Raw genomic sequence first — 11,895 nt, 5'->3', positions numbered from 1 at the left:
TGCATCAGCACGCGTTCATATGTGCGCAGGAGAAATTACACTCGAGCCTAAGCTCGTCTATGTTGACCACATACTAAAATCTCAATAAACTTCCAGGTGGCCCGACTAGCACAATATCTGAATTAAAAGCGTCTGTTCATCCGTGGAGGCTTGTATTTACCAGCACGTCCACTCTAAATACAGTACCCTACATTGACCAGCAGGGGTCAGACTTTGTCAAGAATTTACTGCAAACACTGCCAACACAGCATATGTTGATTGGTTGTCGAGCCAATTAATAACAGGTGCCAAGCACCCCCAATCACTTCAAAATTGTGCAGTTGCTACTCCATCTGTTACTTTGAGTGCTGGGCCAGGTTGTGGAGTTTCATTGCAGATGCTTAGAGATGTGTCAAATATTCTTGATCGCTGCTTTGATCCTTGTGGTGCTGAGATATGAGGTGGACCCCTACCCGTTAAAAAATGTTGGAGTTGGGTGTAACAAAGAATGGAGCAGCCTGGAAAAGTCCTGGATGTGGAAAGATGAGGAGCTGGATCCAGAAAGGGACGGTCAGACTCCTGTTGCATCTCTAGCCTTGAGATTGCCACAGTCTCACAAAATCCTGGCCTCTGAAGTACGCAAAGATCTCTTCAAACCAGAGAGAAGCAGTAGGCCGCTACCCGATGTGCTGAAGGCCATCTTGCTGCCACCGGCTCTTCCTAAAGTGAGGCCCACCAAGACTCCTCAGCCGAAAAACATTGAGGTTTTGTGCCACATTGACCGCATTTATGTGAGGATTCTGAAGAGCATGTTTGTCAACCCAGATGCTTGGAAGTACCTCAAAGTTGGAACATGCCCCGTGAATCAAGCCACTGAGCAGTATTACTTTTTTCTGTATAACCTCAATGGTTGTAATGTAAAGCGTGAGGTAGGTGTGTGTGTGTGTGTGTGTGTGTGTTCAAGGTGTAAATTGAGAGCTTAAATATTGTGGTTTACAAAGTCACAAGTAGGTGGGCAATTGTTCAGTTTGTTACCCCTCCGCCCCGCCCAGACATTGTCTCTCTGGTAATTCCAGTGAGTTTTGTGGTGATATCATTTTAACATGCCATTTCCCCCCTGGCCTCCATTTGATAGGAAAACGCAGACCGTGTAACTTATCTGAACACACTTTACTATGAGCCAGTGGTCCGTGGGCCGGTGGTGTGGGAACTACCCTTCTCTGTGCCGCTGGAGTGCCACTACAACAAGTGAGCGCAACCTTCTTCCCCTCCTCCTCTTCCTCGCCGCTTCAGATGAGTCTAAATGGCGCTGCTCATTTCACAGGCATCACCGGGCCTACCGGGTTGGCTTCCGCCCAGAGATGGCGGTGGGAACCATGTTCTGGAGCCTCAGAGCCGGGTTCTCGCTCATGTCTGTGGATGGTATGGGATGTTTTAACCTTCAGTGCACGTTATCCAAAGCTGTTTATCTGTTTCTGTATTATGCACGGTCTGGTTCTGAAGTTTGGGGGGAGTGCACTAAGTGCTGTGGAACCTTTAGTTATTACTGCCTCAGACCTGACACGTTAGTTTTGAATGTACTTTTTTTTTTTTTGGCCTTGACCGTCCTTTTGTATTCAAATATAATGTTAAATATTCAAGTGCATACTTAATATTCAAATTAAATGCAATTTTAAGATTAAATTTAAGATCAATTCCAAGATTGAGGACCTGAGGGACTCATTTAGCTGCTCAATATACTTCTCATTCAGGATATTCAAAAAGCCGCTACTGTTGGCACAGTGGCCAGCCTGTAGACCACAAACCTTGGGGCTAAGATTGATTTGATTGGTTCCCCTTCGAGTTTGTATTTGTGCCACCCTTTGACCTGCAGTAGTGCGTTACTACAAAATATAAATGAAAAACTGGAAGATTACATCAGTGTTAAAAAGCATATATTTTCAAAATTGTTCTACAGTGACATGGATGCCTCTCGCCCATGGGCAGACCTATGTGATTGGCCAGCCCATGTACTTTGAGGCTAGAAGTCCTCGTCATGAGGTAGGAAAAAGACTCTATTTAAACAAATGCATCGTCACTACTTCTCCAGACCCTGCATCTACGCCTCAATACGTCGTGTTGGACAACTACGGGTAAAGAAACGGCTGATGCTTGTTTGACTCCAAGGTGACCTTGGTGGCTGTAATGTGATTGGTGGCTTGATGTCTCTTGCACGTAGATGCATGTTGGCTACTGAGAGTGCTCAGATGCAGTTCTATGCTACTGACGAGAAGACTACAGTAAGGTTCTCTTTGAAAGCTTTTATGTTCAAGGACATGACCTCCCAGGCAAAAAAGGTAAATGTATGGTAATGTCTTCAAATCACCATCTCTCCATAATGTTTTGTTACGGAAAGTGGAAATAATGCTGGTAATGATGCGCTTTTTTTTTATTTTACTGAATTTAATCAGTTTTTTGTACATTGAGAAATCTGACAAATGAATATAGCAAATGACAGTAACAACCTAGACTTTTAATTTACATTTCGGTGTCTGCAATTGGCAGGTTCTGCTTAACTTGTCTCATATATGCATATGGCCCGTTCCCAGATGATGTTTATTCATTGTGAGATGATGATGGCATCAGAAACGCCCAGTCCAACCACAAAAGCCTGTACATATGATTCAAATACCAAACGGTGAGGGTCTTTGTTTGTTTGGGGGTGGGGAGGGGGGGGCAGTGCAAGCTTGTTCTCCTTGATGACATGAGTGAACGGATGTGTGTGGCCATCAGGTGGTCCGAGCTGTATGGAAACGACACCGTGTGCTCTTGCTGTGACTCATCTTGCCCCGCTCCAGAACCCTCAGGTCAGTTGACTTTGTGCGCTCCCCTGTAATGCAGCTTTAATATTGTGGGAAGTGAGGGAGACCTTGTGTCATCCAAATTGAGTCGCAGGACGGTGGTAGCTTTGTTGGTGTCTGTGTAGTTCTGCAGTATTTAGATGTTCTTTTAACTTCAGGTTCCGCAAAAGTGACGATGACTACCAGTGACTCATGGCAGCTTAAGGAAGAACGGGTTAAGGAACACCGTGCCGAGCCACCTGCACTCAGAACTTTGATAAAGGAGGCCGATTTGGATCAAGACGAACTGGTCTTGGATACCGTGGAGGATTGAGAAATGCGGGGGGGGAAATGGGGTTTGTGTGTGATTGAATGATTTACAATTTAATAAATGGATTAAACTACAAATCTTTGTACATTTGTTCACTTGAGTGTAAAGAGAATCATTATCTTGATGTTTGGGGCAGTGTTCTCATGGCTGATACTGATCATAGTGGCTCACGGCCAGTGTCTGGAGATTGTTATGCATGCCGTTTCACCCAGACGTGAACAGAAGCAACTTTTCCAGTTTTGTTTTTGTGTACATTTTACATGGATGTAAATTTAAGATTGGCACGTGTCGCTTCTAAAACGGTACATATGAGCATATGACTTGCTGACTTGCTTATTTTCACAGCACACACCGAGGTACAAGCAATGGGGGGAAAACCCTAGCAAATCTTCAGAAAGAAGCTTTGGCCTTTAATTCTCCTGTTGGGCACTTAATGGAAATGTACTCACAAATAAGTACAGGAGAGTTTCTCACCAGCTCCTGTAGGTGTCTGATGGTTTTTATGTATGAATCCTTATTTAGAACCAGTGGCAGAAGAAGGTTGGTAGGCTGTGCTACCTGAAGTTCTTTAGGAAGACCAATATGGCTTGGAAGGAGGGGGTTCCCGAGTAAAGCATGGTGAAGCTCTTTTGCTTGAAGCCTGTCCTCAAGAAACATCAACATGTCTATTAGTCTCTCTGTTAAGTGCTCACATTTCCATGATGAGGGCTTTTTTGCCAAGAGCAGATGTATCAGTGCTGTCTTCAGGTGGTAACTTGTAAGCCCACATTTTCCTGTCAGGCTGATTTGTTGCTTGTGCAGGAAAGAGAGGATCCGGAGACATTTGATATGGCAGGAATTGTACGGAATGGTTTTGTCAAACTGTTGAAGGAGGTCCTTCTCATAGAGGGCAAACGAAACAGGCCAGTCGATGTCTGAGGAGCTACGGTTTGTGGACAGATATGAAACCAAATGGACATTTGAGCCTTTGACCTGGACCACAGGCGTGATGTTGAAGAGAATCACCTGTCCAGATCTGAAGCGGACTTTTAAAGCCCCGGGAGCTGTCTGGTTTCTAAACGCTAGCTCAAACTCGTACTTGTGACTAATCTGTTCCCAAGCTCTTCTAATGGCCGCTCTGAACCATCTCACCACTCGCGCTTTAGAAAGATATGGCTTGTTCTCTTGACACAAGGGACCACCGGTGGCATCCGCGAACACTCTGGTCATGCCGTTATGGGGATGGAGGAGACACAACAGGTCATCGTCTAGGTTCCCGCTGCTGCAAGGGCAACTGTTCAAAGTGTTTTCAGTTTTCATCATTTTGATCTTGCCACAACCTGCAACATTTGAGGCACCATTCTTATCTTTCCAAAGTTCAAAACCAAAGGTATGTGACCTTGGTGCTGTAAAGGAAACGTACAAATCACACACCACCTTCTTGCCTGTAGCCCAGAACTCGTACAAGCTTCCCACGCCAACAAAGTCCTCGATCTGCATCTCTGTATCTTTATCGCTAGTTCTCCTCACCACTTCTAGAAGTTCATCTACAAAACCCTCCACAAATTCACACGTTTGCTCACATGTGTTTGGAGGCACTCGGACACACTGGTCATAAAAGCAACTTAAAACATCATGGTCAGGAAGAGACAGTTTGGCTGATGCAGATCGTTTTTTCTCATCTTCCACAGTGGGAAAAATCGTTCCTGAGGTTTTTAACCCTCTGCCAAGGAATTTCCTTAGAAGACGGATCAGCGAGATCAGGGAAAGGACTCTCCATAAATACCAGGTGTGGGTATTATCTGACTTTGCATTTTCAATGGAGTTGGATGCCACTTGCACTCTGTGAACTTGCTCCTGATAATTCAGGGCTTCTCCCTGATCACCCCTGGAGTTTCTCCTGTCATCTGGGGCCTCTTCCTGAACAATCTCACCTGTCCTTTTGTGCATTTGAGCTCGTGACTGTCCAGTGTCTTCTGTTGATTCATCATCTTGAGTTGCTTGCGTTTCTCCGGAGGTTTGAGACCACGTCTGCAGGTATTCATAGATCTTTAGAAAAAATGCCCCGTGTTCCTCATGAGGAAGAGCACTGCCCCCTTCAGAATGCATTTGATTCGCAGTTGTGCCCATTTGAGCTAAATTGAGATTCTTTAGATCACTGTGAGTTTTGTTACTTAAAGCTGGTGTTGCTTGAATTTCCATAATTTGGTTTTCATAATTTTGTTTTTCTGCTGCTTGTTTTACGCTTGGGGACTGTTGAGAGACCTTTTCATCTAAGAGAGGAGCTACTTTGTCAGTCTGTGTATTTTCCAGATTGTTCTCCATCAACAGCTGCGGGTGCAACATACCCTCGTCTTCCTTTGGTGGCATTTGGCGTTCTTGTGTATTTTCTTCTTTGACATTTGGCAGGATTTGTAAAACATCTGACTCCTCCTTTGCCAGCCCTCGATAGCTTTGCGACATTTCCTGCTCTGAGTGCGGCAGCTCCATGGTAACAGTGGGCGCACTCTGCTCCGATCTGGCTTCCTCGTGTAGATAGTGCTTCAGTTCTTGCACGCCTGTGGTGAGGTCGTCCTCTACCTTCTCAATGACCGTGTAGTCATCCAGGCACAACAGACTCACTAAGACCACACACATTCGTAGAAACACCTCCTCCATACTGCAGCCTATTAAAACATTTTTGTTAATTTAGCACTGACTCAAAAATCACTTAAAACAATGAATTAGTGCATTAAAATAAAATGAGTCTTGAAGGGATACTATGTGACATATATATCGTGCATTGTGTTTTAAAGTTTACATATATTAATTTGAATCTTAATATGGATTTACAACTCTGATAACGCACCATACAATTTCCTGGTTTAAAAAAAATTGATGAGTTTTTAATCATGTAGGAAACAGCAGACAGTTGTACAAAATCATTTGTTTTTAAAAATGAAGTAGTAGTAGATAACATCTCATTTTCAGTTCACCTACCTGCACACTTTTGTGATTACATCCAAAATCAAAGGAGCGTTTCGGAGTCTACATTCACAAGCTACAGCACAGTGTAGCGATCAGAGCCGTTATATTTCCTCCTACAGAGGATGTTGCTTGTCAGATATAGACAGACGTTGACAACACACTTCCTGAACACGTCCATGTGTAACTCTTCCCCCTCTGTAAATGCATGCTGCCTCTAGAGATTACACTAAAAGTGATGGTGATTTTGTTTGGATATCAATGGCATTGTACTGGAAAAATTGTTGTTTTTTCTTTCTCGGTCACTTTGGTGCATTTTGCAGATCAGAATAGATTTTCCTCAAAATTGCTGGTCCTCCCTGTCATCTAGTTATTTGTGCACATCATGAAAGACATTTCTCGTTCATTTTGACAAATACCAAATGTTTGGCATAATCAGACAAATGATTTTGCACAACTGTCTGCTATTTCCTACATCGTCAAAAGCACTTATTTATATAGCATTTTTTACAACAGTTGTTGTCACAAAGCAGCTTTACAAGTGTCCGAGTCCAAGCCCCCAGTGAACAAGCAAAGGGCAACGGTGGCAAGGAAAAACTCCATAAGGGCATGAGGAAGAAACCTTGAGAGGAACCAAGACTCAGTGAGAGAGGGGGAGGGCTCCTCCTCCTCCTCCTCCTTTGGCCAACGCCGGTCACCATAACAACAATTAGAGAGATACATAAACAAAGAAAAGTTGGGAATGATAAATAATCCTCATTTTTTGTGTGTATTTATATACGTGTTCTCTATGTCAATCTTATTCAGTCCTAAACTGCCTGATTGTCGGTAATAGTTGTGGAGATACAGCCAGAGCAGGGGAGATTTTGGGATGGTCAGAGGGGCCAGGGCGGTGGGTTGATCCTTCATCCACAGCTGGTTAGGCAGGAGGTAGCTGGCACAGGGTGGATAGCAGCAATGGCGCCTCTCTCCTCTTCAGTATTTCTCGAGTAGTAGGGCAGCCATTTTTGTAAAAGAAAAAAAGGGGAAACTAGCTCTTTATGGGACTATATGTGGGACAGAGGAAATTCAAACATTTCTGGAGTGTGACAGCAACTCTGGCATTAAATTATTACAGCCTATCTAAAAGGGCAGAACTAGAAGGTAACACAGACTTGGGAGCATCCTGAGACATTGGCATCCATCCACTGCACTGTCAACAAACTTGAGTGACCTCGAGCAGTGACAGGATGACAGCACCAGCGCCCCAGTCTACCATAAAACCCTTCACCCATAAACCCCTGGATCTGTACCTTTATCTAAGGGGGTATATTAACTACCAAATGCTAAACTAAATAAGTAAGTTTTCAACCTAGACTGTGTCAGAGTCCTGGTCAGCTCATACAGACAGATGACACTGCTGACGGATGCACTGCGAGGACATCACAGCAGACGCCTGCCGAGGCTGGATCAGACATTCCAAAATATCCAGTGAGCGGCACTTCCTGTGGGCACAAATGCCTTGTTGATGCCAGAGGACAGAGGAGAATGGCCAGACTGGTTCGAGCTGATAGAACGGCACCACTAACTCAAATAACCAGTCGTTACAACCGAGGCATGCAGAAGAGCATTTCTGAACACACAACATGTCGAACCTTGAAGTGTAGTCATGCTCTATTCCTTAGAATTTATTATTTTTTTGTTGTTGGGATTTTTTTGTTGTTGTTGTTGGGATTGTTATAATAGTTTTAGGATAATATTGTTTGTTACTTTGTGTTTACATTTATGTCGTAGAACAACATAATGGTATTTTCACTGACATGGTACTATGTACATAGGTTTAGTCAAAAAGTAAAATATTTGAATGGGGTGAGGCATGTGTTATGTAAAACACTAACAATGCACCGTCACTGCATTTACATTAGCGTATTTATTATTTTTTTACTACACTTGCCAAATATGTATACAATGAGTGCTGTCTACTCTTTGTATAACATTGTCCTGTCATGTGTAAATACTGTTTAGTGATGGTACCTCTGTACTGCATTGCTGATTTGTGTGTATGAAAATTAAGCTGCGCTTTTTGACTACAGCAGAGGTTCTGATAGTTCAAAACACAGAATATCAAAATGATAAAGATATTATAACCTTGCTACCCATAGCAGACATGTTACCTCAGAGTAGGATACAGGGGTGAGACATTACAGAGGTGCATCATGCGGTGTTTTTATCGAGCGAGTGTTGTGGATGAGGTAGACATGACATCAAACGACAAGACGTGGGTGTTGTGAGATGGGCGGAGCTGATCAACATAACGTTGTGATCCTTTTTCCACTGAGTCAGAAAACCTCGGCTATTGTGCCTGGGTTCGATGTGTATTTAGGAAACACCTCCTGTCTCACTATTTCTCACTATTTTGGAATGAAATCAACCTTCTAAACACCTACTGAAAACTTTGTAAGTAGAGCAGACTTATTTGATTTTTTGGAGAAACATGAAACAAAAGCAGGACTGTGTGTTTACATTAGTTTTTTTTATCTGTTTAGTGCTTAAGTTGGTGCTTAAGTTCATTGTTTACATTGGTGTAAATATTTGCTATCTTCAAATATACCTCTTATCACCCTTATCGCCCTAATGCCCACTTTTACCAATGCATGTCATAACATCTTTCTCCATCATAGACAGATATTACAAAAAAACCACCCTCCACGCCAACATGGATAAGTTTCGTATGATGTTCCAGTTTCTCCAGTCCAACCAAGAGTCCTTCATGAATGGCATCTGTGGTATCATGGCTCTGGCCAGCGCTCAACTCTACTCGTCTTTTGAGTTCAACTGCCCCTGCATGCCCGAATACAACTACGCCTACGGGATCGGTATCCTAGTAGTCCCGGCGATCTGGTTCTTCCTGCTTGGGTTCGTCCTGAACAACAACGTGTCCATGTTGGCCGAGGAGTGGAAGCGTCCGGTGGGGCGGAGAGGCAAGGATCCCACCATCCTGCGCTACATGTTCATCTCCATATCGCAGCGATCGTTAATTGCCCCCGCCGTTTGGATTTCGGTCACTCTGATGGACGGGAAGAGCTTCCTGTGCGCTTACAGCATGGACCTGGACGTGTCTCGGTTCGGAAACGCCACTGGACATGGGCTGTCGGAGGAGCAGCTCATGAGGACACTTGCAAAAATCCCATGCAAGCACATATTCGATGGTCAGCATATTTTATCTAGGGAAGCAGCCACCAGGTACATACGGTGTGTGTCACAGGTATGAGAGTCCAATACCTTGTCTTGCTTTTGAAATGAATAACTAGGGGTCTGTTGGTTATCATGGCTTCATGACTGGATAATGCTATCCAGGTTATCAGGCATATTATTTTTCACATGTGTGTGTTGTGTACAGTACTCTTAAAACATGTTCCTTTAACTTTGTCCACATCTTTGCAAATTTGCAGGCGTTTGGCTGGGTGTTTCTGTTACTCATCACAGTAACGGCCTTCATGATTCGCGCCATCCGCCCCTGCTTCACCCAGGCAGCCTTCCTCAAGACGAAATACTGGTCGCACTACGTTGACATCGAGCGCAAGATGTTCGACGAGACCTGTGCCGAGCACGCCAAGAGCTTCGCCAAAATTTGCATCCAGCAATACTTCGAGAGCGTCAGTGGCGAAATGCACAGCTTCCACTGTGTGGGCGACGGCAGGAAAAATAGCAACGAAGATGACGATAAGCATATGAGTGAGGAAGATAAACTGTTGGGGATTCGCGCCCAGGACGACATGAACAAAGTGCTATGGAACTGGCACACGTGTAAACCTGCACTGAGTGTTAGGAAGGACAAATTCATCAGCGACGCTGACAGGAACTCCAACACACAACAAAGTGGCCTGCTCAACGGTGACTTTAGCAAGGATGGAAGCGTGGGCCAAAATGGCTTCAAAATTGGCTATGACAGTGCTACATTTAGCATGGGTCAAAAGGGCTTTGAGCATGGATTCAGTGATGCTAATTTTAGCACGGCCCAAAGTGGCCTTCCAAATAGCTATGTGAATGGTAATGCTAGCATGAACCAGCAGCACATTGTTAATGGGGATGGCCACCTATTAAACACTGTTGAGAAGAAAGAGTGGGCTGTGTACTACAGCAAGGTCTGAAGGTCTCAGCATTTCAGACAGGAGTGCTAGCCGTCTAATGAAAAGAAGTGATCCCAAACATATACAAGCCAGTTCATAGCCAAAAAGAAAAAAATTATAAATGTCAACTTAGACCTGTGCAAAGGTCTCTGAGGATTAAACAAGCAAACTCTGCAAACTCTGCAAAAACTCTGAAAAAAAAGTCATACATTGAACTCCCATCAGATTAAGACTGTAACTTCAAACTAAAGTGCCTAAACTGTCATTGAGAAGAACAGAACAATGTCAAAGCTTTGGTTGGTCCTATAAAGTCTGTGACTGAGTGAAGCTCTATTGATGTGGCTGGTGTGCATTAGAGGGTGTCCCATATGTTCTAAACCACTCCTCTATCTCCTCAAACATGTCTTTATTTAGCCAGCACTGGATGAAAGATCAAAGCAGCTTCCCTCTGTTTTGTACTTTGTAGGTTATGTCCTCCTCCGAGTTGTGATCGAGAATAAGCATTTCTCTCAAATCTGTGGTCCTCATTCTCCATGTCTCTTGCAAATCAGGGCAGGGAGACCAATGAAGAGTCCCACTGCTTTTCATACTGATGCAGAAACAAGGATTATTTTTGCATATGTCTGCTTCTGTACAACCTTTGACACACATATTAGTTTCCTTTAGGATTTCAACCTAATTGATATGTACATGTTATATACATGATATGTTATGTACATGATATGTACATCTATTTCTCCAGTAGAGACATATGTATAAGCTGCAGATACTATACAAAATCTCACGTGCATGTGTATGAGAGGAATGTTTGCAACTAACCAAACAAGAACTATTTAAATAGCTCAACACAATAAATATCCAAATGCTCTAGCGTCGGCTCCAATATGCTCAAAACCGGATAAATATAAAACCATATGAAAGTTTTTGGAGATTCTGCTCTGTCGAATGATGAAACAAAGCTGGAACTTTTCGGGGCCTACGGATGAGCGGTATGTCTGGTGGAGGAAGAACGAGGAAATGCTGTGAAAGGAACGCCCTGTGCGGTGAAGCATGGTGGTGGCTTGCTGATATTCTGGAGCTGCTTTCCTTCTTCTAGCCCTGGAACCCCACAGCTCGTGGAGGGAAAAATGGATTAGATCATCAGGAGAATCCTAGGAGAAAACGTCACGTCTTCTGTGTGGACGATGAAGCTTGGGCCACATGATCCCGTGCGTACCTCCACGTCCACCCAGGCTTGGGTTCAGAATAAGTCCTGGAAGATTCTGCAGACGCCATTGCTGTGGCCTGACTTGAACCCAATCTTTGGTGGGATTTCAAGAAGGCAGCTGCAGTCCACAAACTCTAGAATATTGAAGTTGTAAACTGGAGGCCATTGCCCCTTAGGAATAAGCTAAGATTCCTCAGGAAAGCTGCTTGAAGCTGGCGTATGGCATATGTATCATGTTTGCTGCAGGTCATAACAGCAAAAAGGTGGTCTACTAAGCATTAAAGACACTTGTCATAAAGGGGTTGAATAATGATATGTCTGCACTAGTCATTAAAAGTGACATTTTGTAGTATTTTTCTTTTTTTTCTTTCGTGAAACCTCTTGTTATATTAGATGTGTTGGGCTATTTTAAATGTTCTTGAATTTGTTTGTTATAATTAGATAAGACAATTTGTTAACTTTTAAAAAACTTGATTTGCAATGAGGGCTGAATAGTTTTGATTGCAA

At 43.5% G+C, this 11,895-nt stretch overlaps 3 protein-coding genes across 4 annotated transcripts; 2 read left to right on the top strand and 1 right to left on the bottom strand.

Annotated features, from left to right (window-relative positions):
* Positions 1-300: 300 nt before the first annotated feature.
* zp3c (zona pellucida glycoprotein 3c) lies at positions 301-3,206 on the top strand. Its single transcript, XM_076983078.1, has 8 exons — positions 301-908; positions 1,115-1,227; positions 1,304-1,401; positions 1,937-2,111; positions 2,198-2,315; positions 2,568-2,656; positions 2,752-2,825; positions 2,978-3,206. Exons 1-8 carry the CDS (start codon positions 387-389, stop codon positions 3,130-3,132), a joined length of 1,344 nt encoding a protein of 447 aa, XP_076839193.1. The 5' UTR covers positions 301-386; the 3' UTR covers positions 3,133-3,206.
* A 101-nt stretch (positions 3,207-3,307) lies between these two features.
* Positions 3,308-6,204, bottom strand: LOC143484383 (inositol 1,4,5-trisphosphate receptor-interacting protein). The gene is made up of 2 exons (XM_076983077.1): positions 6,088-6,204; positions 3,308-5,774 (listed from the first exon to the last, which is right to left on the bottom strand). The coding sequence occupies exon 2, from the start codon at positions 5,764-5,766 to the stop codon at positions 3,520-3,522; it is 2,247 nt and encodes a 748-aa protein (XP_076839192.1). The 5' UTR covers positions 5,767-5,774; positions 6,088-6,204; the 3' UTR covers positions 3,308-3,519.
* Positions 6,205-8,379: 2,175 nt separating this feature from the next.
* On the top strand, positions 8,380-11,684 carry calhm1b (calcium homeostasis modulator 1b). Of its 2 annotated transcripts, none has more exons than XM_076983080.1 (3): positions 8,380-8,508; positions 8,737-9,316; positions 9,504-11,684. In XM_076983080.1, the coding sequence occupies exons 2-3, from the start codon at positions 8,768-8,770 to the stop codon at positions 10,200-10,202; spliced, it is 1,248 nt and encodes a 415-aa protein (XP_076839195.1). In that variant the 5' UTR covers positions 8,380-8,508; positions 8,737-8,767; the 3' UTR covers positions 10,203-11,684. The 2 variants fall into 2 exon arrangements, with proteins under 2 accessions (XP_076839195.1, XP_076839194.1); XM_076983079.1 differs by having other exon boundaries at positions 8,414-8,508; positions 8,733-9,316.
* Positions 11,685-11,895: the final 211 nt, after the last annotated feature.

The sequence above is a fragment of the Brachyhypopomus gauderio genome, chromosome 20 (assembly GCF_052324685.1).
Source record: "Brachyhypopomus gauderio isolate BG-103 chromosome 20, BGAUD_0.2, whole genome shotgun sequence".
NCBI lineage: Eukaryota > Metazoa > Chordata > Actinopteri > Gymnotiformes > Hypopomidae > Brachyhypopomus > Brachyhypopomus gauderio.
The sequence above is the reverse complement of the archived record's forward strand: the minus strand, read 5'-3'. Positions and strand labels throughout refer to the sequence as shown.

What these genes read in the sequence shown, in the direction of transcription:
- zp3c (XM_076983078.1), top strand. Translation starts at nt 387, where the DNA reads ATGTGTCAAATATTCTTGATCGCTGCTTTGATCCTTGTGGTGCTGAGA. An exon ending in GTTGTAATGTAAAGCGTGAG is followed by an intron (nt 909 to 1,114) that starts GTAGGTGTGTGT and finishes TCCATTTGATAG; the next exon opens with GAAAACGCAGACCGTGTAAC. An exon ending in TATGATTCAAATACCAAACG is followed by an intron (nt 2,657 to 2,751) that starts GTGAGGGTCTTT and finishes TGTGGCCATCAG; the next exon opens with GTGGTCCGAGCTGTATGGAA.
- LOC143484383 (XM_076983077.1), bottom strand. Translation starts at nt 5,766, where the DNA reads ATGGAGGAGGTGTTTCTACGAATGTGTGTGGTCTTAGTGAGTCTGTTG.
- calhm1b (XM_076983080.1), top strand. Translation starts at nt 8,768, where the DNA reads ATGGATAAGTTTCGTATGATGTTCCAGTTTCTCCAGTCCAACCAAGAG. An exon ending in ACATACGGTGTGTGTCACAG is followed by an intron (nt 9,317 to 9,503) that starts GTATGAGAGTCC and finishes GCAAATTTGCAG; the next exon opens with GCGTTTGGCTGGGTGTTTCT.